This window comes from Apus apus, chromosome 2 (genome assembly GCF_020740795.1).
Source record: "Apus apus isolate bApuApu2 chromosome 2, bApuApu2.pri.cur, whole genome shotgun sequence".
NCBI classification, from domain to species: Eukaryota; Metazoa; Chordata; class Aves; order Apodiformes; family Apodidae; genus Apus; species Apus apus.
Genome location: NC_067283.1, coordinates 82202948 through 82230278, shown reverse-complemented (window position 1 = coordinate 82230278; position 27331 = coordinate 82202948). Strand labels below are relative to the sequence as shown.

The 27331-nt window shown below is 41.3% G+C and overlaps 1 protein-coding gene across 1 annotated transcript in view; it reads right to left on the bottom strand.

The window, feature by feature from the left end:
- The window catches only part of DAP (death associated protein), a 52569-nt gene extending 27947 nt beyond the window's left edge, over positions 1-24622 (bottom strand). The window contains exons 1-2 of the mRNA XM_051611241.1: positions 24403-24622; positions 17717-17813 (exon numbers count right to left, since the gene is read on the bottom strand). Of these exons, the coding sequence (XP_051467201.1) occupies positions 17717-17813; positions 24403-24457 (152 nt within the window). The 5' untranslated portion in view covers positions 24458-24622. The remainder of the gene's footprint in view (positions 1-17716; positions 17814-24402) is intronic.
- Positions 24623-27331: the final 2709 nt, after the last annotated feature.

Below are 27331 nucleotides of genomic sequence, written 5' to 3'. Positions count from 1 at the left end.
ACCTGGAATAATGTGTACAGTTCTGGTGCCCTCAGCACAAGAAAGATATAGACCTGTTGGAGAGGGTCCAGAAGGGCCACAAAGATGATCAAAGGGCTGGAGCCCCTCTGCTATGAAGACAGGCTGAGAGAGTGGGGGCTGTTCAGCCTAGAGAAGAGAAGGCTCCAGGGAGACCTTATAGCAGTACTTGAAAGGGGCCTAGAGGAGAGCTGGGGAGGGGCTTTTCATCAGAGAAGATAGTGAGAGGACAAGGGGTAATGGTTTTAAACTGAGAGGGGGGAGATTTAGGTTGGATATTAGGCGGAAGTTCTTCACTATAAGGGTGGTGAGGAACTGGAATGTGTTGCCCAGGCAGGCTGTTGATGCCCCATCCCTTGAGGTTTTTAAGGCCAGGTTGGACGAGGTTTTGTGCAACCTGGTCTAGTGGTAGGGTTCCCTGCTCATGGCAGGGGGTTGGAACTTGATGATCTTTAAGGTCCCTTCCAACCTTAATGATTCTATGATTTCAGAATTATTTTTTTTCCAAGGTTGCTTACAGAAGTAAACATTTATGCTGCTTTTGTTTACTATGACAAGATCATAAATTAACATAGCTGTAGTGTCTAAATCACAACTGAGCTCATATAAACAGCATTATTCACCTCTGCAGAAGCATGACGGAAGAAGAAGTCGTCAGCTTTGTCCCTCCCCAAAGTTCTTAATTCTTTTCTCCTCAAGAAGGTGTCTTAAGTTGGAGTCAGAAGGTGAGCAGTACAGTCTGGAAATCCAAAAGCATTACAAGCTAGTACCTAGCTGGCCTGGAGAGTAAATACAGGGTTCAAACTCTGTCAATAACCTCAGGCAATAAATTTCTCCTTGCTGGTGGAAGTTGGGGAAGGAGTTTTATTCACATTCTGGCTGCAGCCTCAACTTCAGTCATTTTGTCAGTTAACCAGCACAGAACTTTGTTACCCATGGCCTGGGCTCCAAGGTGCAGCTTGCAACAGAGGCAGAACTACTACTACAGAACAGAGATTTAACTGTTTTACCAGTTGTCACATTCCACTGACAGCACCCTGTCTCTACCTCCACCTTTCTTTCTCTCCCTACTATCCTACCAGAGACAGGAATCTATGCAAAATGGCAAGGTATCACATGAATATTTCAGAGAATAACCAGACTGCCAGCTGCTCAGGAGTGTTTCAACCTGTTAGGGAAGGCAGAGACTACAGTGCAACTGAAGGAATTTTCATTGGGTTCTCACATTGCTGTGGTATGTGATCATAAAAAAACCTCTCTCTATAAACTTGAACCAGTCAGTCTGCTACAAGATGTACCAAAAAAACTTCTGTGATATCTTTGTAGCTCACCTGAGAAAGGGCACATGATAAATACTTCCTTCTATTACCTGCTACTTTCACCAGATGTTCCAGTCTTGTGTTAGGGAAGACGGTAAATATAAACATACCACAACACCTCTCTACATTCTTTACTGATACTTCTATTAAATCCTTCTTACTCCATAGCACTACAGAATAATCTAAATTGGAAGGCCTTTTTATAGTGACCAGTCCAACCTCATGCTCAAAGTGGGGCAACACTGCTGTGCCTTGATGTGTCAACTTTGAGTATTTCCAAGGACGAGGACTGTGAAACGCTCTGGGCATCTTTTTCAGTGGTTGAACCACTATGGAAGGTTTCCTCCTTCTTATGTCTAGTCAGAATTTGCCTTGCTGCCATTTGCAGCTGTGGACTTTTACTCTTTCACTGTGGACTTCTGGGAATAAGTCTTTTGCTTTCTTAAACTTTTGCTTTCTTAAACTATTTTTCCATGTCATTTTAGCACTTGCCCCCTGCCATCCCAGCTCAATGAAGTCTCTCTCCAGATGGGCTCTGGCCCTGGGCCACTGCCTCTCCTACTGTGATGGCAGCTGCCCTGGGGACCACCTGTCCCTGCCAGGGTGCTCTAGGGTTGCGCGTTTCCTCCAGCAGCTACTCCTGCCACACCTGCTACTTCCCTTGCAATATCTTTTGGCTGAGTATAGCTACCATAAATGTAACACTTAATATTTTTGTATTACAGGAATTGTTCCCTGCAAAGGCTTTCATATTGTAGCCGGGTCCAAGTTTAAGGCCAGTCCAAAAGATCTCTTGCTTTTGACAACATGCTATCCTCCTTGAAAGGCTTTAAGAGAATAACAAGAGTAATTTTCTCCCCTGAAAAGCTACAAGTGTTAAATTAAAAAAAAAAGAAAAAAAAAGAAAAAAAAGTGAACTTCCACATAGATTAACCGAAATAAGGCTCACTACTCTGTGAGGCTTACCTTTATGTTGCAGTAACAGCCAGCCAGTTTTGCCTCTCCCTCACCTAGCCATCAACTCCTGGACTGGTTAAGACTAGGGAACATTAGGAAACGAAAAATAATGGACACACACCCTTATTATTACCTAATTATTACACAACCTTATGGGGGAGAGCTCCAAGCCAGGGTGGTAGGAAGACTGAAGTGAGCAGACAGGTCCTTCCTAAGTCAGATCTACCCACCAGCTTCAGGTCGGCTTTGCACTTTGAGCCAGGTTGTGATCTTGTTCCCAGAACAGAGGATCACCTGCAGCTCAAGCACTGACCCCCAGCACTCACCAACTTCTCCGACAGCCCCTCAGTTAAACACCCTACCAATGGCAAAGAACTCCAGAAGAACATCACTAAACTCAGCAAGAAGAGGGTATGGCTTACAAAAGCTGCTGGAAAATTAACTAAAAAATATTTTGTTGAGCACTACTACATACAAAGAGATTAAGAAGCACATGTTTTCAGAAGACTCTTCTTGCCTCAGGAAATGCTTGTGTTGCTCTAGAGAGATTTTAACATCACTGAAGGAGTATCTCTGGTCCCAACTACTGCGCGGGCATGTGAGAGACATTAGTTCTGAAGGTTTCAGGGTTGTTTGTAATTACCAGCTGGCAAATGCTACCACGGAAATCAGTATTTATGTTGCCAATACTACTTCTACCAAATGCAAATTCTTCCAAGACATTGTCTCCAGAACAACATCACTTCCAAATGATTTCAAGATGCCTTGCAGCAGATGGACTGTAGACTTGCATTTTAAATGAAAATTATCACACCAGGAGCGCAGGGGGGTGAAGAGAAGCTCATCACCAAGTATGAAATGAAAAGTAATGAGCATCAAGTACTACACACTGAATTAAGGCAACTCTACTCTGCATAGGGATTTTTCAGGCTTCTTCCCATACAGTGATATTTCATCTCTTCCAACAGTTTACTTTAGGCAAGTGAAAGTAAGTGATGGATGCTCAGAACCAAATTAAAATTTTAGATGAAACCATCCATTTCTTGACATGTATCCAAAGATTGACTAGTCTCACTAGAATTTATTCGCAGAGACTATGCTAGTTAGACTAACATGTGGCACTTAAATTTTTCATCTATGTTTACCGAGTTGCTTTCTCAGTTTTCAACTGGAAAAATTCCTGCTAGGTTTGTGGTAAAATTATTTTTTTAGAAAACTCTTACATTTCCTTCCTTTTCCATACTTCAAAAGCTAAAACATGCTTTGGTTTTTGGGTTGGTTTTTTTTAGGTGTGGCTTTTTTCCTACTTTTAGTCAAAATGATTTTGGCAGATCATGAATCAACTAACACTGTAACTCTTATCTCCCTTCATCTTAAGAAGAAAAAAATCAAACTGAAAAATGTATAAATCAAGGCTCTTCTCTCTCCTTGCTTTTCATTCTTTTCTTGTACATGCTAGAAATGCTCAGTCTGTGTTTATGCCCATGACTGTAGTCCAAAGAAACCAGAAAACAACTGATCATATCCAATTTTTGCCACATATTAAATATGATGTACATAAATCTAAGCAAAGTCAAGGAGAGTTAAGATGCTAACTCATATACTGCTATGCCAAAAATTAACTGGAAGCATTCCTTGGCAATCAAATCTTCAAAAGCAAACCAAAGCAAACAAATTTATACGTACGTCTTGAATTCCCCCTCCCCAGACTAACACTGAGAATCCAGACAGGAAAGATTTCCTGAGGTACTGTAAACAGCACCAGGGTTAAGTCTGAGCAGTTAGATTTACAACTTCTCTGGCCCTTTTGCCTAGGGAATATTGTAAGATTAAAGGTATTAATAATATCATGTGCAACAACAGTGAATCCAGAGAATAGCACTTCCTTCGAGTTGTTCCCTGAGTCTGCTATAATGCCTACAGATCTGCTACAGACTAAACAGGGATAGGCTACAGAGACCAGATCCTCATCTAAGGCTATGGAAGCAGGCCTGTTGACATCACTAGATTCTAGCCTACTAATAGTACTTACAACAGAATTAAGAAAAGCAGTAACTTGTTAGAATAATTCAGAATTCAGTTTTAAAATCCCTTCCTAGAAGGAGCTGTGATGCAGGCTTGCAATTGTTCAAGTCCCTAAAAATCAACCACAAACATTCTGAAAAGTACTGCAGCAGTACAGAAGGATTGCCTCCATGATTACCTAATGCAACCAGGGTCACTGAGAAGGCAGATTCCCAGGTACTTACTCATACTTTCAATACATAAATCTTTCATGAGTTCACTATTTCCTCCCAACACACATATGTCTCCACTGAAATGGCAATGGATCTTAACATTAACTGAGTCTACAACTAGTTGTACAGTGTGAGAACACTTACCTTGCTGACCCTCAGTGGGCAGCAGTGAACATGTGGAAGGAGATGAGGATGGAGGATGTAGAAGGGTACTCCTAAGAGCACTCTCCAGATATCTGCTGTTTGGGAACTTTCCAAGCCAGAGGCTGTGTCCTTGTATTTAGTAGCCCTCAACAAACTACCTTCCATTATCATTCCAGTGGCTTTTGTAATCCAAAACTACTGCTTGTAGAGTTTAGTGATGTCCTTCTGGAGTTCCTCACCACTGCTAGGACATTTAACTAAGCAAAACAGCTCTGCAACACCTGCAGACTTGAAAAATTCACTGTTTACTTCCTTGTTAAAGTCACTCAAATCAATCAGTGCTTTCACTGTTTGCATATATGAAGTCACATGTGTACCATTTCCACAGATACAGCTTTTGTTTATTCAGTCAAATCCTAATGCTTGGCCCAACACTGCCTTCTCTACTGAAAGGTGTGATGGGCTATGGAATCTCATGGTAACAAGCACTGAAATTATGGCAGACTGAACACTTCAACTGTGAAGATTCAGTAACTCCAGTGTTAGCAAACATAATTACAAATGCTGTGAAAATCTAAGATGACTTCTGATAGAAATTTTGCTGTTAGGGTCTTTCTACTGACACTTTTTCCCATTTGATGGGACACATTACCTCATTTTGCAGTAACACAATTAAGATTAAATAAAAACAAATGAATGTCACATCCCACAAAGCTATTTACTTGCTAAGGTTTCTCTCTTAAAATGTACAAAGAAGAAACTTAGAAAAGGAAATATTAAAGCCAAGCAAATAAAGTTAATTTGTTTCAGCAATGTGAATGCTGAATTAAGAGTCAGCATATGAATTTATTACTTAATTCCTTTGTTTGCATACTTTTGTATGCCTCTTAGTGAGTGTAACAGTATTAGGAAAATTTAGCTCAGATTCTTCTAGAGAGAAAATGTTTTTCAAGGTTTTCAAGGTAAAAGTACTGTAAAGTTACCCCCAAAAGAAATTACATCTCTTGGCTAAATATTTGATGCAAATAGTATTAAAAACGGAATGAATGATCAAGTGAAGAAAAAACCTTCACTCTATTTGGTATGCGCAGAATTCCAAAACTGCAAACAAGGCCCCTGATTAAATAAAACTGAATTACCATGGGATATGGTAGAAGATACTCTTGAGGATCAGTAACTGAAAATAAAGCATATAAATAAATAAAATATCCTAATGATGTAGGTTATCAGTGTGATCCTGCAAGAAATCTCAGAGGCCTAAACAGTGAGATGGCAATATAGGCTAATGTTAGTGAATTATTCAGGATAAAAATCCTGGATGTATACAGTTATAAGCGATCTCAGAGGAATGACTGAACAATAATGTGAAAGAGAAAGATGGCACCTTGATAAATGCAGAATATACACTTTGGGAAAAACAATTCTAACTGTACATGTATTATGATGGCCTCTAGAACAGTTATTAACTCAAAAACAACCGTTGGAATCACCGTGAGAAGATTTTTTAAATCAGCAGCTAAATACCCTGAAGACAGTTAAAAAGACAGCTGGAACACCACAACAATTAAGAGAAGGAAAAGAAGCAGAAAAACAGAACTATGCTAGTATGTAAATCTGCAGTATGCTTCTACCCTGCACACTGCAATTCTAGTTATCCCACCACAGAAATAAACAAAAAGAAGAGAACTTGAGGAAAAACATACAGTGGAGAGAAGGTAAAGCAAATATAGTTATTCATTACTTACTAGTATTTAAGACTCGGAGGGCACAGGAAAAAGTTAATAGGCAAGCAAAAAGAAACCACTTTCTGCAGCACAAACTATTTATAGACTGTGGTGCTACCTCCACAGGAGGATGATTATCAAGGTGAGAAATGTACGTATGCTCAAGAGAGGCTCAGAGATAAAGGAACCAGGTCCACTGGCCGTAATTCCATATGATTAGCAAGTTTCTAAGCAGTTACATGGATTGCTGGATGTGGGGAGAGTTCATCAGGCTCATTCTACACTAGGCCTTCTTGTACACTGTCCCAAAGTACCATCTGCTTGGGAGCACTGCACCAGCAGGCGAGGACAGAGTGAGCTTCATGCTGGCCTTGCATAGCCATTCTTATTCTTTAGAAAAGAAGAGGAAGGAAAGGACTATAATGAGTTTACAACTCCCCCTTTCCTTCATTGTATTAATAGTTCTTTATTTTATCAGAAGCATGGCAACAGGCAGGGAGAAGTATGAACTATATACAGTGTCTTAAGCTATCAGCTAATAAACCTATACACATTGTAAAAAAAATGCTGGAGAGGAAGATTAAAGCTGGTGCATTAACTGCGAGCAATTATCTTCCCTTTCTCCTCCTATTGGTGGGGGGATAACAGTGTGCATCAAAATGGCAAATTTTCTCTTCCCAGCAAAAGGTAGTAAAACCTGAAAGAACTACCAAAGCACTAAAACCAATATAATGTTCTAGCCTACTTGGTATGCACAGATTTTTAAAAAATGCCAACAAGATCCCTCGTTACTCTGAGTTACCATAGTATACAGCAGGAGACCCTTTTGAGGATGAGAAACTGGAACAGACAAACACAAAAACGATACAGCACTGCTTTAAAACATACATATGACTGTTACTTATTTCTATTAGACATATGCAGCTCCTAAACACCATTTTTATTTCTCAGTCTGACACGGAAAATATAAAAAAGCCAAGTTCTGATCATCAGACCAGCAAAGCTGTTAGTCAGTCTGCATAGAAGGAGGAACATATATACAGTGGCCTCTCAATATTAGAACTCTTCAGAAAAAAAAAGGTAATTTTAGGAAAATACAACAGGAAGGGGACAACTGGCAATCACTAATACAGAAAAAATTTCAAGGGTAAGACACAGCACAAAAGAACATGAAGACAAGGAAACAGGGTGTCATAAAGAGAGATCCTCAAAAGGGCAGCAGCAGGAATAAATAAAACATCAGCAGGACTGCAAGTTTTCTGTAATTGTGCTTGCTTACAAGATATAAAGGAAAAATGTAGTATTAACCTCAAAGCCATCTAGAGGTCATTCAAATCATCCCAATACAGGGAAGGAACCAGAACAGCCAGCATTATCAGCCAGAAGGCCTATGTTTGGAGAAAACAACAAACATGAAGCTCCACTCCATAGAAACTTTTGAAGTTCTGGCATTTTTTTCCCCATTGTAAACTGAAGAGAGGATAAAATCTTTCAAACACACCAGCAGAAACAGAACTGTGTAATGTCTGAAAACAGAAAAGTAATTTTACCGCAGTTTTCAAAGCAATAAATAATAATCATAAATTTCATTTAGTCAAAAGCCTTCTAACTAGCCTTATGTGGAAAAATTTGCAGTAATGTTATTAGTGCCACTGTTGATATAAAACAGCATACACATAGCTACATACACTTTTCTAGAATCACAAGTTAGCATTATCCCGGAAATAAAAGAAGAATCACAGAAGTGTAAAAATACTCAGCTTAGTGTACTGAAATTTCATTCCATCACCTCCAATAAAAAAGCAACATTTTAACAAATAAGCCAAACAGGGTTTCATATTAACTGTCAGTTAACTCATTAGTGTCCCACAAAGTCAAAAGTCTAATTCATTGCATGAAACAGAGTTGCTTAATAGCAACAATAACACATTGCATGTTAGCAAATATGCTAATATGTTGCATGCAAGAACAAAGTATTAAAAAATAAAATCTAGCTTTCATAAGTATCGCAAAGTAATCTTCATCCTCCTAATAACCATCAAACAGTAAACACAGTTTATCAATGCACATTATAAATGCTAATACAAGGTTACAGTCTCAGGAGTGACTGTCAGGACTGGAGGACAATGAAACTCATTATCAACATTTAAGGTGTACAAGGATGCACACATTTAGTACTGAAATTTTGCTCACTTGATTATTTTGAAGACTTTTGGTAGTTCCAAATGCTCTCAAGACTACAACTTAAGCTGTTCTAGCAAAAAACTGTCTCTCTCTTCCACTGTAATACCTGGAGGTCTGCATTTTTAACTTTGAATCAAAAAAGATGGCTTTAGAGTAGGCTTTGGGAAGCAATGACAAACATTCAGCTCTGCAAAGTACCAAAACCAAAGTGCTTCTGTCTTAAATACAGTCCTCTGTATTTGTCCTTTTCCCCAGAGTGAAATTTGCAATTTGAGAAGACACGCTGAACTCACTCATACAGTCAGCAGTATCATCATTTGCAAGCTTAATGCTACCTTCCCTCCACACAAATCAACCGTAACTCGGTGTGAATTAATACCTCAAGCCTTGGGGAAGGGAGAGCCCACCTGCTGGCTCTGGGGGGACCTCATAGCAGCCTTCCAGTACCTGGATGGGGCCTACAGGAAAGCTGGGGAGGGACTTTTTACAAAGGCATGTAGTGACAGGACAAGGGGTAATGAATCAAAACTGGAAGAGGGGAGATTTAGGTTAGACATTAGGAGTAAATTATTTAGTGTGAGGGTGGTGAGACACTGGAACAGGTTGCCCAGGGAAGTTGTGGAAGCCGCATCGCTGGGAGCATTCAAGGCCAATCTGGATGAGGCTCTGAGCAACCTGATCAAGTGGGAGGCATCCCTACCTATGCAGGTGCGTTGGAACTAGACAAACTTTAAGGTCCCTTCCAACTCAATCCATTCTATGATTACACCAGTGAAATCAACACGCTGGGACTCTGGGACTGTCTGATTAAGTACTGCAGTATGTGGTGCTAGATGAAGCATGCCTCAAGTTTCTCCAAAATTGAGAGCTAGACTAGTACTTAATTATAGCTCTAACTCTGAAAAAGAAAACAAAGTTACATTTTAAGATCATTAGGTAAAAAAAGAACAAACCCCTTTGATTGTACCCCAGAGCAACAATGCCAGCTCTTCTTTGAACACATTAAGAGCCCCAGCCAGGTTCATCATGTTACATATATTCTAAGGAATGAGTCCCAGAGAATCTGAAACTCACCAGAAGTAAGATTTGTGTGAATGTTGCTGAAGTATTTTTTTACTAATTGTCATTTGTTTAACAGGATGTCTGTGACCAAGATGCACTCACTGAAATGTTACCACAAAATCAGAAGGCAGCAAGCCTACTTCAGCCAACATTTTTCCATTAAGTACTGTGTTTCAATGAACAGCACTATCAGCTGCTACAGCAGAATAAACAAATCTCTGATGATAATAACAAATGTCCTCAGTGCTGTCCTGAATTATCTCTCATGTATCTCCTGCTTCTAGTACCAATGGCTGCTCCTGGGAGCAACCAAGTGAAATTCCCTCCTGTTTGTCCAGGTGACAGTTAAAAAAGGATAATTCTAAGTTTATTTTAGTACTAAACTGCTTCAAGGTTTGGTGCCTGATGCAGCTGAGGCAGAAGAAACTTGAGAGAAAAGTGCTACTTGAAAAACTAGATCCCCCTCCTTGGCACACAGTGTCAATCTCGCACACCTCCTACTCATTTTCAGCTCACAGTGACTTCTCTTCAAACATAGGTTTCTGACTAAATAAATGAGGAGCATCTGGTCCTCTGGCAGCTTTTTCTATTAGAATTCCATACCTTTAGCTTTAGAAATGTTCTCAGTGTTACTGAACACCTAAATAATAGAGATTTGGGCTTAGCTGGCATAATAAAAATGATTTCGTTATACTTTTGGCTTTGAAAATTTTTGTGCTTTATAATGCCTATGTAGTATTTGTTCCAACATCATCTGTGCCTTCAAACTGGCACAATGACCTTCATCCCACACATTGCAATAATTTAGAAAGATATCAAGAGAAAAGCACAAAGCAAAATGCCACCATGCAAGCTATTAGCTTAAGCTATTTTACTTTTACATACAGATGCGGAATGCTGCACTCAACTGTGCTACTTATAAGATACTACTTCCCATCCATTTTCCTCTCACATATGCCTAAGCTTTTCTCACTCTCCTCATCACACAGAAATTATAGACTTTAATTCTTTTAAAATCTTTTTCTTACACCAGCTTGGCTGACAATTCAACTCAGCTTTCCAGCTAATTTTCTAAGACAGCATATGTTTCTTTGGGACCAAACCTGACTCTCGCTGAGCTGTATGGCATATCTGCTATTCACTTTGAGGGAGGGGAAATATCAGATCTTTTTTAGTTCTCTCACACATGCACACAGTACTTCAGGAATATGAAGAGAGCTATCCATATAATGTCATAACTAGCACTTACACTGATGGATTTATCAACTTCCTGCTTCAATCATCAAGAAATACTGGAAGTATGGAACAGTCTTTCAGACAACTCACATCTTACTGTAGGAAAATGTTTCATTCATAATCTTATCTAGCTTTTTCTCCATTCCCTACATTCACAGATATTTTCCCTTCTTAAATGGAGATATTCACAGCTTCTTTTTTTTGCCTTACAGTAGTTCCATATTTAAAAATCAATATTATAGACACTATTCTCTGCATTTATATTTAAATCTATAATGGTATATACATTTTATATGGTTCAGCACAGTTAACAGCAACTAATTTGCTAATTCTCCCAGTAACTAGTCATCTGCAGATGGTACTGTCCTGAAAAATCACATAAAAATTGCTAATATTGGGTTTTGGTTTCACAATTAAACAAATTATGCATACATAAACTTTAGTAGACTTGAGCATCTGCTAACTGTAAAAATACTATGCAAAAGATGAAGACACAAAGATGAATAGAGGTGGGAAAATGCATGGAAGGCAGTATCACTTATATAAAGGAGCATGAACCTAAGAAGCTATTCCTGTAACTGTGAAGTGAATTTTAAGTCCAAAATAATAAAGATGAGAAGAAAGTAAAAAAAAACAAAACAAAACCAAAAAACACTAAGCTCAGAATCTTTTGGGAGAAAAAGATGTTTTGGAGAAGGTAGGAAGCTATTTCCCTGACTACGGTATGTTCTGTATTCTGCTTAATGATATTAGAAAATTATAGTTGCAATTTTTTTACAGCTCTTCTGCCAGCAGGACATCCTTTTAGCCTTTGGAATATTGAACCAAGCAAAGAAAAAGTTACACCCAACCCAAAATCTGGTATGATAATGGGCTAATGCCCAACAGTTGCTTCAGTTTGCAACTTTGCCAGAAACTGCAAACATGGTGTTCACAGCCAGGTTGCTTTTCATTGTGTTTTCCCTGCGACATTTCATCCTCAAAGACCAGCTGCCTCCAAAGCTCCACACAAGAGTAATGAGAGTTCAAAGACCAAAGACATTAATAAAAACCCTCATGAGTCATATCCATTATATCCACACATTTAATCAAGTTTAAGTTTTTATTTGGTCAAGCATAAAATGGCAATATACAGTCTGTGAAAATTATGTTTATGTAAAGCCACGTCAGCTCATAAAAAAGGGGAAAAAAGAGGTGATGACAGATGCTTGTACATAGTTCACTCCTTCAGAGCTGCCTCCACTCACACAACAGGCAAAGGGACCTTTTTAAGACAACACTTAAGTGGCCTTGCTGCCAGAAAGGGAGACTCAGTCAATCCTCTACCCACCAAAGCCGCACATTTCTTCTCCAAAAACTTAAGCAGAAGATGTAGGAGCCTATCTGTCCCAATCTGTCTCTTTACCTTAAATATCCACCATGCTGAGTCAACACTTGCTTGCTTTTCCAACATTTTGGTTTTATAGATGCATGAATACAGGCAAAGAGGTCTTTTTCCATCTTTATGTTGGTGAACTACATGTGAGAAACACTAACGGGCTATTCACTCTGAGTATTGATGGAAGTACTCATGAAGTTTAGTTTCCAAGTTTAACAGGCTAAAAAGTATCTCACTCTATTTTTTTCCCCTTAGAACTCTCAAGATTTTCCTCTGCCAAACACATGTTGTCTCTACAACAGAGAACAGTAGAACTAACTGGACTGTACCATCTTCATGACAGAAACTACCTCCTACAGGACTTGTGTACAAGGAAGCTGAGTGCTGGACATTATTTCTCAGGGCTCGGCTGTTCCGAAGGACAGCTTTTCCCAAGTTAAAGGGCCAGGACTTCGACTATTGTTTCTGCCCCAACTAAATAACTAGAAAAACAGGGTGAAATACAAAAAGTCAAAATTTTTTCAAGCATTTCAATATTTTGGGTGTAAACAAGCCTACAAACCTGCTCTAATGGCTTAGTTACATAATCTACTTAAAGTTTTTAAAATTCTGTCAGAAGTCTGGACAAGCGTTCTTACAAGGCAAAAAATAAATATATTTTCAAAGACAGCAGAACCTTCAGTGGTAAAGGAAAAGGGAGATAATGCCTGTGGGTTATTTTTTGTCAATTGCAACAGAATGAAGCAAGGGAAAGGAAATAAAATTTACTCTTGAATGAAAGTATATACCTGTAGCCTAAGTTTTTTAGATTCCCATTGCACTTTTAAGAGAAAAAAAAAAAAGCAGGAGCACCTTAACTAGCATATTCAGACTTTAAACATAACACAGAAAGATACCCGAAGGATAGCAGGGGCCTTTGAGAACTCCACTCTCACCATGTAACTCAGTAAGTACTGAGACTGGCTCTTTGACATACATCTGCATGCATCATTAGCTTGATTTTGCCTTTGAGTCACCACATTCTAAATTATTCTCTTAATTTTTTTTCTTTTACCCAAAGAATATGGCTAGGGTCCATATCCACATTCCAAACCGAAGTAAAATCCAGGCTGCATATTTTATTCTTTCTAGAGCAATGGGAAAGTCAGAGAGAATGCTGGATTCACAATCTCCAGGTAAGTTTAAGTTACAAAACAAAATTTACATAAGTACACTGAGAAGCCACTCTACTGCATTTATATCCAGTAATTATATCTCTGTAATCATCCACTTTGTTTCATAAACATAACAAAAGAGAAGTCTTTAGACATTAAAGCTTATGCAGTTTACTGTTTGTTAAAAGACAAAATGAGCCAGAAATTTGCTTTAAGTATTTAAAAAAAAAAAAACATCCAGATGCTGGTATGTAATTATAGTTTCTTCTTGAGCTCCCAGCATGACAATTAATTAAGCTCTTGTGCAAAACTGAACAAGCAACTCTCACTTCAAATTATCTGTCTTTCAGGAGTATTTATTATGGCTCAAGTCAGATGCTGGCACAGAAGTGAGTGTAGTATTGCAAATCTCAGTTAAACACGCATTCTAATACCGCCCATGACTATGAGTAGCCTACTTATTCCAAGTATTTTCTATGACAACATGCAGTCCTGAAAAATGATGGTTTCTATTCACAACCCTACTCCTAATTATACGTTTCATCATCACTTAGCATCACTAAAACCAACCTTCCAGCAGCCATCAATATGACTATCAGTCAATCCAAACTGCAACCATACCTAGAAAACAAATCAATGCAAGTCTCACACAATTACAGAAATGTAAGAAAACTAGTAACATCAGATGTTCATCCAGCCAGTATCTATCTCCAGCCAGGCTGATAAATCACCTCATCTTGAAGAACAAGTGGGCTGAGGACCTCAGCTCACAGTCAGGTTCACCACTGACATCTTGACTACAGTGGTGCCACTGGCTTTGGATGCCACACATTTTTTAGTTGACCTAAACCAAATGATGCAACCTCTCCCTTCTTTCATTGAGTCTTCTCTACATAAACTTAATCAGCAACTCATCTTTAAGTAAAACTGTATTTATACCAGACATACAAAATTATCTCCACTACTGCTCAAGGCTGAGAACTGCCTTGTAGGAAAAGTTTAAATTTTTGTAAATTCATCTTACCACATACTGTTTTAAGGAATCACAAATCACCACTATGACAAGTCAGCCTACCATTTCATAAAATGGTAGGTTGTCACACCATTTTATTTTAGGAATCAGAACTGAGTAAAATGCTTTGCAGAGTACATTACAGAAACTGGATTGCACACTGCTAAACGGCTGAGAAAAGCAAATGTCATATAAGATACACCTGGTGAATTTACTTTAAAATCATCTTTATCACAGCACAGTTAGCTGCTTCAGGGGTGTTCACCTTCATCAGCTTTGTTTACATTAACACTAGAAACACTGACCGAATGCCTTTTCTGCAAGTACACTGCAAACACAATGCCAGCTGTCTCCGAAGCCACTAACATTTCTGTGAACTCCAGCTGAAAGCTTTCTTGCTGAGCAGCTGCTCAGATTTGTGTGGCTGTGGGAGGGACAAGTGCTCTCAGAGCTCCCTGGGAACACTGGGAGAGCTCAGTAACTTCTGCCTTGATTTACTGCCAATTCCACTAATCTGTCCTCAACTAAGCTTGCAATGAGATTAAAATAATCACTCAGTCATCATACCCTCCCTCTTCACACATACAAATTACTCTTCTCTGTTTTGTAATGTTCTCTCACATCACTGTCAGCTGTTCACATCACCTGATACAAACTGCCTGAAAGGCTGCTTCTCTGGACTTTGAATGCAACAGGGAGTAGAGATTGCATCATCAACAATACTACCTTAAAATGGTCAAGACTAAGACGCACGAGTAGGAAGTTAAAACATCTATGTCTCCGCATGTATTTAGCAAAAGGACATAAAATACCAACTAGCAAAGACAAAAAGTACATATACATTGGTGCCAGAGAAAGCAGAACAGACTGTGAGTGGTCTCCTCTCCTGCCCCTGGTTAACCTGTCCCCATCTCCTGATGAACCTCCCTCCACATCAGAAATCAAAGCGTTTTAGAAGTAGATGCTGAATCACCAGGAGCAGACACAGAAACTCCGGGGGACTGCACTTTTCAGCACAAAATCAGTTGACATGCTGCAAACTTTAATTTTGATTAACAATAACTTTATGCACTATGGCCTGTGGAGTCTGCTTGTCCTGTCTATGGCTAAACAACTTTCTGCTCCATCTATAGCTCATTCAGCCACTGGAGCTTTACAAGTATGCCCACTGGAGCCTACAAAAGGCACATTAAGCCCTTCCCCTCACAGACAGATACTTTACAGTTCAACCAGGAAAACAACTTCCCTCAGACCTGTAAAACAAACTTACAGTTTTGCTTTATAATTCATGCTGATTCCCATCTAACTATGCTCCTCATATCACTCCTGCCACTTTATTTCTCAAGAGGATTAAATCAAATAAAAAGTTCAGACCAATGCTTTTTGTATTAATATACAAGCTCAAGAATAACTGTGTGCACCACTGCCTAATACAGACCAATAACATATCCTCTGCAAGAAATATAAAGCAAAGAATGCACTTTAAATGCATATTTTGACAATAAACTTATCGGGTGGCCAAGGGATTCAATTTTATGCAGTACAACAGCTAACTATTGCCTAGTTAATAAGGTAGCTCTAGACTTCATTAAACTTCCTCCTCCACCTTTAAAGCACAAAGATTGCTCACAGATCTGCTTTACACTACTAATACACAGTGTGTATTTGTTAGCATCTCAGAATCCAAAGTGCACTCTCTCTACAGACCGTTCTTTTTGCCAGGCTTTGTTTTGTGTTGTGCATTCGTCTCAGGGCACCTGACCTGGACTCCCAGCAGATGATGCTGAACTGGAAGAAGGCAGGCCAAGGAGACTACTAAGCCACGCCAGCTAGGATTGGTTCTTCAGTCCATACAACCAGACTAAATGATCTCCAAAACACACACAATATGAACATGAAGTCCTCACCACTGTCTACAGATCTGCTTCTAATGTGCCACAGCATCTGCTAAAGCAGACACAGCCACACATATCAAGGTTAAAATTTAACTTTTCCCTGCGCTATTTCAGTAAGCATGGAAAATTATAATCTTGTTTGAAGAAAGAAGTAAAGCAGATGGCTATACTGTAATGGAGGTTTTGATCTGTGAACAGGCATAAGAAGTAGTCTCATCCTAATGAAATTCCCTTGCCATGAGGTTGACATGCCAAGGAAGTAAGAGTAAACAGCTACGTAACACATCTTCATTAAAAACACATCTTCATTGCTTGTATCCCCAAGCAAAGTTTAAACTAACAAGAAGACATGATTCCTTCCTTTGAGTAAAACTTAACTGCAATGGAGACCCTCTTCCAGCTTGCATGCTACTGTGCAGAAATACAAGATGAGCAACTTTATAATGAAGAAATTATAGCAAGTTTCATTTTCTGGCCTTTCACTTAATTTTAATTACTGTTCTCTTTTCATAAAAGTTTTTCCTATTCAAGTTGTGATTTAGTAAATAAACATGCTTGCTCTTATTTATACAGACACTTTCACAATACTTATTACCATTGTTTTACAGGTAAAAAAACCATCATGTAAGTCACTCTACTTACCAAAGCACATGAATAGCACTCTGTTGTTGGTTTTTTTGCCTTGAGCAAACAGCAAGGACAAACCCATGCACTAAGCTAGTACATAAAGATTTCAGGTAAATAGTCTTGGCTACAAAGAAAAACAGCTAGCACAAAAGCTAGCAGAAAACCAGGTGGCTTTTGTGTGAACAGAAATGCAACAGTCTATTGAAACTCCCTGCTTTTATTTCTACACAGCAGTTACCTGACAAATCTAGTTAAAACTGCAAAGCAACTGCTGTTTTGGTATTCACCACTAAAACAGTTAAGATTCCCACCTAAAATAAAAGCAGATAATATTGATAGCATTTGTTTTTACTTGTCTTTTAAAAGCATCATACTGTCAAATACCTCAGAGAGAGGAGAACTGGCCAAGAGGTAGAAGGAAGATCACCTCGTACACAGACGGACAGCCTAGTGCTTCCTCCAAATGCTTCTGCACAGTCTGAAACAATGTTCAGAAGCTTTAGGAAAGCTGATGTTTTACTTTAAATGTACTTTTTTCTCTCTGACCTCTTACCTGGTAAGATCATTTAAAGGAGGTGCAGCAAGGTAAAAATTCCCAGATTCCCCAGATCTCTTCAAGGAATGTGTCACTTGCTACTGTTTAAAATGAATTTTCTGATACAAAAAACCCCGTATCTTTGGTTTGCTATTTTCAAGGAAAATAAATTAGTGATAAGGTTCAAAGTTGTGGAAATTCACTGTAGCACATGCATCAAATAAAAACGCTCACCTGCTGGTTTCCCAGTCTTGGTCATCTTTATCTTTTTCTTCTTTGGCATCAGAATTGTGTGGGTGTTTCTGAACAATTCGCATCCCACCAGCTTTTACTGGAACGAAAATTAGACACAACAAACCTCAGTCAAAGTCAAATCAGCTAAGTGAAGAATGTTTTAAGGATGACCCTCCCACCTCTTCCCCCTAATACTTTGCAGAGTAGCTTCATAGCAATCACAGCTTGAAAAAGAAGCCCGAAGTGTTTAAAAGCCTGAGGAACAGCTACTTCAGGACCACACCTGCCGTTCTTTCTCATCATGTCATCTCTGTGCATCCTGAGAAGTTGCAGCTCATTTTACCACCTGCTTCCAAAACCATTTTAGAAAACTCAACTCTGTTTTAACTCTCCTCTCACCCCTACCAAGTTGCAGCAGTCAGATGAAGAAAGAGAGGCAATGGCTTGCATAACACTAAACAAAAGGCCACAAACAATGTTAAATACTCCCATAAAGAAGGGCCTAAGAACCTTACCAGTCTTTCCAAGTTAAGAACTACTGCTATAATACTAGCAGTTACAAAGAAGTATGCCACAAACTGTAATAAAAAGCAGAGTTTTGGAGGACCACTAACTTGCATTTAGAACAGAGCTTTTTCTCTCATGAAACATAAGCATTTACCACATCTCAAATCCGTGTCACAATTAGTTTTACAAATGATGCAAATGTGAAGCATCCCTTCGAAACACAAAAGTGAAAGCAAATCCAGTTAGGTTCATCATTTATGCCCTCCAAAGTGATACCTAAAATAGAAATCAAGCCATGCCAGCACTGAAGGTACCAAGCAGAACAACAGTCAGACTGCTTTTGATCTACTGTTTTCATACTGCACTTCCTCCCCCACCGCTCTCCCCCCCCCCCCCCCCAGCAACCACTGCTATATATGCTTACAGGACAGCACAGGATAACAAGATGCATCTCATTAGCTAATTGGATGGGCTACACTGCCATCAGCAACCACATCAGAAAACCACTATAGGGGTCAGGAGTCAATAAAACCACCAGAGACACAGTGGTTTGGGTTTCATGTTGCAGTGACACAGTAAGCCTGGGCAGAGATGTTTCAGCCGGAGCAAGCAGGATGCCTGGAGCCACACTCAGAAGGAGCTGACACAGCCTGGCCGGGTGGCTGGGGGGAAGCCGTGCTTCTGACAGCCCTCCTGTGCTCAGGCACAGGGAGACACCCAAGCACCTCACAGCAGCTCAGTGCTAATCCCCGAAACCTAGGAATAGGTATGGTTCTCAGTTTGTCACCAGGACAGGAATGGAAAGGGCACTCCTGTGCATAAATTTTACAGCCTAGGTGAAGCAAGAAGCGAAAGGGACCTGCCCTAGGAAAAAGTAACAGCTCTTTGGCCCTGGGATTTTTTAAATTGATTTTTAAGGTTTGTGTGATATTTGAAAGATAAACTTCTGATTAAATAAAGGACATTAAATAAAAGACAGGCAATCAACAGAAAAAATATCAAAGAAATATATTTTAAAACCTATCAAAATTGTGTCCCCTCATCATGCATTAAAAAAAAAAAAACCCACAACCACAAAACACTAACCATTTTGTGTTCTCCAGCATAAAAATCACAACACAAACTGGTGAGAATGTTTCACATTGGATAAGGAAAGATAGAAAGGATAAGAAACAAAGAAATGCAGGTTTAAAAATGAAACAAAAATTCAAATTCCTATTAACTTTTCTTGATGTAAACTCCTTAGAAATTTGCTTGCAAAATCAAACACCAAGTTCTGTCAAGTGCTGTCTTCTAACACCTCAGTTAATCAAAGTGATTGGTATGTTTCACTAACATTAATTTATAAATATAACATCACTGCACAATCAGCTCTTGTTAGTTCCCTTTCAGATTACTTTGTGGAAGATGCTATCTCCATAGCAACATCTGCCAGGCTACAAACAGCACTTCTGGACAATACATGCATGCTTCCATGTTCTTCACCATCTAAGAGAAAACTAAGGAAAACAATACCTGAAGATTTTGGGCTAATCTAAGTGGTCTAAAATATCTCCTCTCCTATTGTATTTCATCAGGTCACCAGCCACTTGTTTTCTCTTTATCTGTCAATGGCAAAGATATGCAGCTAAGACATTCAGATTTGTCTGTATGTAAAATTAACAGGGATTAAAAAGCAAATAACCAGACAATTAAAAGGCATAATAGTGACTGAGCAATGCCGTAACTTAATAATTTTAATAATCTGATTTTTCAACTAAAATCAAACAGGTGTAGTATAGACAGCTAAAAGTACATTTGTGCATAATCGAATGTTTAATAATGCAAGGTTACTGTTCAGAACTGGTAAACCAAAAGAATCTAGCAAACAACTGCAGTAATATTGTGTATTCCTGAGATCAAAAGTGAAATAATTAGATGAGCATTGTGTACATACAGCTGATGTACATCTCTGCCACTTGTGATACAGCATGCTCATACCCAGTCTAGTTTCAAGAGATTTAGCTTAAGAAGAGAAATATCCTTGCAGGATAGTTCACCTTCCTTTTCAAAAGGTTTCAAGCAAGCTACAATACCTCAAGGTTAGACAGAGAAGAAATTATTATTACATCCACTGAACTAAAGAAAAAAACCACTGCATTTGTGAGATTTTCTTGAGACTTACAGGATTCATCTATTTCTTAATGCTCCTAGCATTTACTACATAATTTCACAGATGCTTACTACAACGATTTTGTTACTTCGAAGTAATTCTTAAGAAAGAGCTCAGATTTTCTTATAGCAAATCCTGCACAGAGCAGAGAGAGGGTTTAAAGAACTGATATACCACGTTCCAGAACACTGCCGGAAAACAGTGCCCAGAAGAGGCACTGTCAATGACACTGTTTTGGGAGGAGAAAAAAAGCAGTTCATGAGCTGAAGGAGCTCAGACCACAGCTGCTCTGGAGAGGCCAGCAGGGACCTGTGCTCAGGCAGGAGAAACCAGGGAATGGCTCCCCATGATGGCAATGGCCAAAGGGCCACCCACCTCTAAAGCAGGAAATGAAGAGGGGATCATCTGCCAGCATGCTCTGAGAAGAGCTCCAGCACAACTGTTTGCCTCACTGCTAGCTAAGAGCAGAATGTAATGATCATCTGTCACGTTTTACCGCCCTGAGCGGCTGATAGGACTGTCTTGTTTGTCCTGTGAATGTGTTCCCGTGTTCCTCTTACAGGTATGACTGCTCCTTTTGGCAATGTATTAAACAACTGCGTTAATCAATTACCACTCTAGATCATCTAGAGTCTGTAAACATTCTCCGTCTATTTACCCTTTTTTTTTTTTTCTTTTTTTTTTTTTTTTCCACTGACGTGCTTCTTTCGGACTGCTCCCAGTTTCTGAGACTGTGTTCTGGAATAAACCCCACCAAGTAGCAGCAAGCACCCAAGTACCTAGAGAAGCCCCACAGATCACCAACAGTTCCAGCCCCAGCTTGCTTAGGTTGCCGACCCGAGGCAGCCCCTCCTGGGAAAACCTTCCAGCTCAACCCATATTGCCTGCTGGTCACAGGAACTGGACAGGAACTTTTAGAAATCCAGACTATACCCCAGACTTTAGCAGCTTCCTGTTCTTCATCGATACACAAAATCTATTTCTTATATACTGTATAATAACAGATTCCATTACATCAACAAAAAGTGTAAAAAGGACCGAGGGAAAAACAAAATATTCTGCAAGCTTAAGGGAGTATACGTTAGTGTCTGACAAAACAATAACAGAAATAAGAGCTATTGTATCCCTTCATTACAGAAAAATCTTGGCTTAGAGCTATCTTTTTTTAGTGTAGAAAGAAAGTACGTAACTATTTTAAAGAAACTACTGTAAAGCTTCATAAATAAGCTATCAAGGCAATCACCTTGCTTTATTATTTCACAGCATCTAGTAGAAGAAAGTAACTGCTAAAAGCTTAATTACATAGCCATTTTTAGACAGATTGCAAGCTATACAAACATACTCGGCAATGTATTGCAGATACATTGATCTCACCGGCAGACAGGTATTTAATAGCACTTAAGTTCGAGCCCTCTGAAGTTTCAGAAAGGAGTTCACAGTTGCTTTGTGCACCCTGTTACCAGCCTGAGGTCTTGAGGTTTCTTTCAATTATCCTTTGTCTTTTCAAGTGTTTTTCTTATCTATTTTTTCCCTCCATGCGAAATACCAACACAGAGAGGAAGAGAGTGCATGCAGTCAGTAAGCAAGGGCCAACGCTGCATATGAAAAATAATGGATTTGTCAATTCTGCTTGAATTTGATGATCTAAATCCTTCCCAACTTGTACGTCTAACTCATGCTCAGCGGGGTAAGATACATCCATCATTATGGGTAGGTCTGTTTATAAAACTGTATGCAGCAAAATGAGAGCTTTTAAGCCATATTCATATCTTAAGCCCTATTCACATCCTTTCCTTGCTAGGAATACACCTTGTTACTTATGAACAGAATTCCACCTTTATTTATGCAGTCATCTTTTTTTTTTTAATAATTTTTTAATTTCATTTTATTAAAACCTGTTTGCAAACTGCCCTATTGCATATTATTTTTCAAGGATCTAAACCATCTTGAGACAGAGGATTAAAACCTAGCTCCAGCCTCTAGAGTAACTATAAACTGTCAGTAGTCAGCACATTTATTGGGGAATTTCTAATTATTAAAAGACCAAAGGGCCACTTTCCTCTGCCAACCAGCTCAGACTCATATTCTTCCAGAAATTACCTGAAGATACAGTAAAGCTGACCTCAAAAACAGTTTTGATGATCACCTTCCTTCCAAAGCTGAATTGGTACACACAAAAAACCCAACAACCCAGGGATTCTAATCACCTTAAAAGGCACATAGCTGAAAGAGCTATTTGGTTCATTAGTGGATGCGTATTTTACAACAGAGACAGTGAAATGCTTTGACAGCAAGGGAAACCTGTACTGTACTCCAGTTGTGCTTTTTGTACTGTGCATCACTAGTTTCTTGGTGTTCAGAGGCTCACTTCAGGCCTTAAAAAAAAAAAATCCACCTCTTTGAAAAGACAGGTTCCAAAGCAAAACTCTCTAACACTGAACATCAGAAAATATACTTACAAAGCACCTAAATAAAAATATGCACCATTTATGTTTCATTCCCTTTTCAGCAACTGTGCAGCAGGAAGACACAGCCTGAGGTCTTAACTACAGCTTCACAGTGAAGCTGACATTTACCTGACTCAAAGCAAGCCACCTTGAGGAGCTGTGGCAGCAAAGGCTGTCGACATGGGAAAAAGTGGTTTGGTTTCTTGAAGAAAGTCATGTAAACGCTAATGCCATGAGAAGGGAGGCTGCAGAACTGGGACAGCTCTGCTCAGTCAAGAGACTGGCTTGACTGTACTGCTCAACTCTATTTGCCATGCAAAGCCAAGCCATTATTTCTAACTTCTAGTACCTATTTCAAGGAATTTCAGGTCTTCTTTATAAAATAAGCAGAATTTCACTAGGTTCAAAAGTAGTTTTGAAATTTAGCTTTAAATCTCATCAATTGATTTGAATACAAAGCTAAACACCCAGCGAACTAAGCGTTTCAGCATTTTTTGACTGAAAAAAACAACACAAACCAAAACACAGCCCACCAACTAGTCCACCAGGAAACGCATGAAAAGTTGCTCGTTTGGGGACCACAATTCTCCTTGTTAAGAAAACTGTAATAAAGAAGAAGAAAAACTAACAGGACGAGACGGAACATGACAACTTGGATACTGCCAGTAGCTGAACCCCACCTGTGCACAGAGAGGAGCCTGTCACCTCTAGAGGGTGGCAGACCCGTGTCCCACCAAAGGCTCTCCTACCCCAGCCACCTGCGGCTCTCTTTCCCCAGGAGCAAGCAGCAGCGGGCGGAAGGTGCCAGAGCTCCTTTGCTGAGCAGCTAGCAAGCTGTCTGCCTGCTACCCTGCCAAGCCTCTGGAACTCAAGCTAAGAGCACGCAGTCTGCCCTAGGACTCACACCACGATGCCCACAGGCAAAACGTACAGAGAGTACTGGTCATTTTCAGTTTGTCTGCTCGCCAACAGCCCTGCAGGCTGCGACGCCGCAGAGACTGCTCCTTTTTCCCCTTCCCGCCTTTACGAGCCCCCGGAGGTGGTTTCTCAGGCCCCCGCCACCTCTCGAGGACGCGATGCCGAGGCAGACGGCGCTGCCCGTCTCCCGAGTCAGAGGCTGGAGGTGCCGAGCAGACCAAACTCGGTGAAGATCTGTCTGCAGCTGAGAGCTCCTCCGGGAAAGGCAGGGCAGGCAGCATCACCCCCATGCCTACCACAGGGCAGGGGGAGCTCAGGCAGAGATGAGGGGAGGACCAACACACCCCCCCCCGGTTCCAGGCAGCCGGGGGGCTTTCGGCGGCGACGTTCGAGCAGCCAAGCCCGGAGGAAGCAGCCGGGGCTCGGAGCCCCGGCAGCGGCGGCGGGGCCCGCCTCAGCCCGGCCTCGCCCTCCTCAGCCCGGGCAGCGCCTCGGCGCCCGCACGCCGCAGCCTCGGCGGGGAACCGGCGCCCGGCCGGGCTCTCTGGGAGGCGTTCAGCGCCCCCAGGCCCGCGGCTGCCCAGGCCGCCCCGCTTACCCCCCCGGCCCGTCCCCGTGGGTCGGAAGAGAAAGAGCGGAGAGACGGGAACCGGCGGCCGTACCAGCAGGAGGGTGTCCGGCCCGCGTCTCTGCTTTCTCTTTGGGAGGCGAAGACATTTTTACTCTGGCAGAGGCCCCGCACCGGCACCCGCACCCCGACTACCAGCTGCGGCCAGCGCGGCGCGGCCCCGCTCCCGCCCTGCCAACGTGGCCTCCCGCCGCCGCTGCCCCCGCCAGGACGCGCCCACCGCGGGGCGGGTGCCCGGGCGCGCCCGCGCTGCCGCCGCCCCAGGGCGGACGTGCGGCCGCCAAGCGCGGGGGCGGGCCGGGAGCGGGACAGGCGCGCCCCCGCCGCTGCTGGGCGGGGCTGGGGCGGGGCGGGGCGGGGCTGCGGGCGGGGCGGGGCTGGGGGCTGCGGGAGGGGCTGCGGGCGGGGCGGGGCGGGGCTGCGGGCGGGGCACGGCGCGGGGTGCGGGACCCTCGGCAGCCGCCGCCGCGGGGCCCTGCGCCGGGGGAGTCGGGGGGTGGCGGCTGGCAGGGCCCGGCCCCGCGCCCAGCGCCAGCTCGCCTGCAGTCTCGCTGTGTTTCTCATTCCGTTTCTGTTTCTCTGTGTGTTTCCCCAGCGGTTTGATTTATTTTTTTTTTTTTAAATTCCCCGTGATCCTCCCTGCCGCTGCTCAGAGCGGGGTCAGCGTTGCCAGCCTGCCGCCCCGCTGAAGCCTGCCTTCCTCTTCCTCTTTTCCCGTCAGGAGCAGGATTCCTCTTGCTTCATGTCACTGGCTCCTGCAACAAAACTGCTTTCAAATCCCTGGCTGCATATGCAATTGGAGAGGGTGATACACACCTTAATATATAATTGCTTCAAGCACACGGCCCAGGGAGTTAACACGATTCTGAACTATGTGCTTGTACACTTCAATTAATACTTTTCATGAGTGACTAATTATCAATTCACGTCTTTCACTTCTATTTGGTCCTGCCAAACCACGTCTGTGTGAAGTGGCATGTACGGCGCCGGCGTTGCCTGCGCTTCCCATCTCCTTACCTCTTCCTTGGAAGTAGCAGTGGCCATTCACACCAGTCCAGGAAACCTCTCAAACGCCTCAGTGACGTTTTCCCAAGTGTTGTGGGAAGGCACGGAGCGCAACATCAACTACATTATCAGCAAAGTGTAAACCATGCCAGCTGTTCTGCTTCTCTTTCATCGTTTGATGTGAGGAAAGTGAGTCCCCCGAAACAATGAGCACAAGGTGGTTGGAAGCTGAACCCCCTAAAAGTGCTGTAGTGATGATACCACATCTCTGGTATGTTGTACGATAAACCGATGTAGTCATATTTTAGTTATTTACTACCACTCTTTGTTACAATTATATTACCAGTGTCAAAATGTAAATATTAGGTAAATAAACGGGGGGTAGGGTGGGAGGAGGGATTGGCAACAAGCCAAAATATAATCACACCACATTATTCTTAACACACCGCATGAACAAATGTTATAAAAAGGCTGTAACTATGTTCTTGATTTTTGCTGCTGGGTAATTTCAATTTCTTCAGCACTTCAGAGTCTCAGATTATATTTTCAGCTCTGTCACCTTCTGTGTAGCCTGACACAAATTACTCCAATTCCCTTTCCAGTCTCTGTCAAAATCTATTCAGATTATCGTTTTTTTCTAGAGCAGAATCATCTCCTAAAGGAAGATTTTAATGTTTCTTTGTCTGCTCTCCTCTGGATTTGAATTAAAATATTGTATTTTCAGCTATTCTTAGTTTTCCCAGGAATGTTTGGTTTGGACTTCCCTGTGCTGGTTACTGGGGTCAGTATGAGGTTTTGCTGTTGCAGATCAACTAGCTGTTACAGAATTAAAATTAAAGAAGGCACACTTTATGACATTATAAACACCCCAAGTTAATGTTTTTTCTCCAAGAATCAGTAATAATTTCATATTTCAGTGCAAGGATTTGATATGTGGAGATGCACTGGGAAGCTGAATTGCAACAGAAAACGTACTTTGGCTGTTCTTGTGAAAGCTGGCAATATTTCACAACATTACAAGACTTTACATATCCCCATTATCACAAATACTTTCATGAAAGCTTCCTGTGGCTTCACTGCTAAAATGTGACATCTGTCCTGGGTGTGTTTCAGAAACATGGGGCTGAAACGTGATACTGACTGCAAATGGAGCTGGGCATCAGGTTTGGAAGCTGGGATCCTAGAACAAGCCATTCTGGTGCAGAAGGAGCAAGGACTGGAATAGAGGAAGAGATGGAAGCAGGAAAGAACAAGATGTAGGAGGACTTGGCCTGAGTGGGCAAGGAGATGAGGGCAAAAAGTTGAGTAGGGAGTGGTGGAAAGGTGACATGAGAATTGCAGAAGCTGTGCGAGTGTGTGGTAGTAGAAAAGAAGTGTCTTTCCTCAAGCAATGAAGTGGAAGCCAGGGCTGCTTGGGTGAGATCAGGATGAGAAGCCCCAGAGGGAAGGAGGACAGACCAAAATCTGGTCAGGCAGGAGTGAGGATGCAGACGGGGAGGCCTGCAAGAGGGAGTGGGAAGGATCTTTGCTACTTTCCACAGCCTGGAGGTTGCCAGATCTGGCTGTGCTTGTCAGTACATGTAATTAATTACTTGTTTCCTCAAGCAGCAGGTGCCTGTGCAAATGCTAAGTTTCTGTGCTTGTAGAACAATTATGCAGGTGTGTCAGCATGATACCATAGTATAGAATTTTGTTTTCAGTTACTTATTCCCTTATTATTTTTTAAATGCTGCAAGAAAAGCAAAAAGGATGCCACACACCCCCCAAAAAAAGAAAGAAAGAAAGAAAGAAAAAAGAGATTTGTAAAATCAAACACCTAAATGAGGAGAGGCTGTAAAGGCTGTAAGTGAGATTTCACTTTTGTGAAATAGAGTGATTGTTTATTTGGCAGTTTGAAGGCAACATATATTTCTTCAGCTAGCAGTGGTGCCACAGTATTAGGAGCCTTGTCCTTCTCA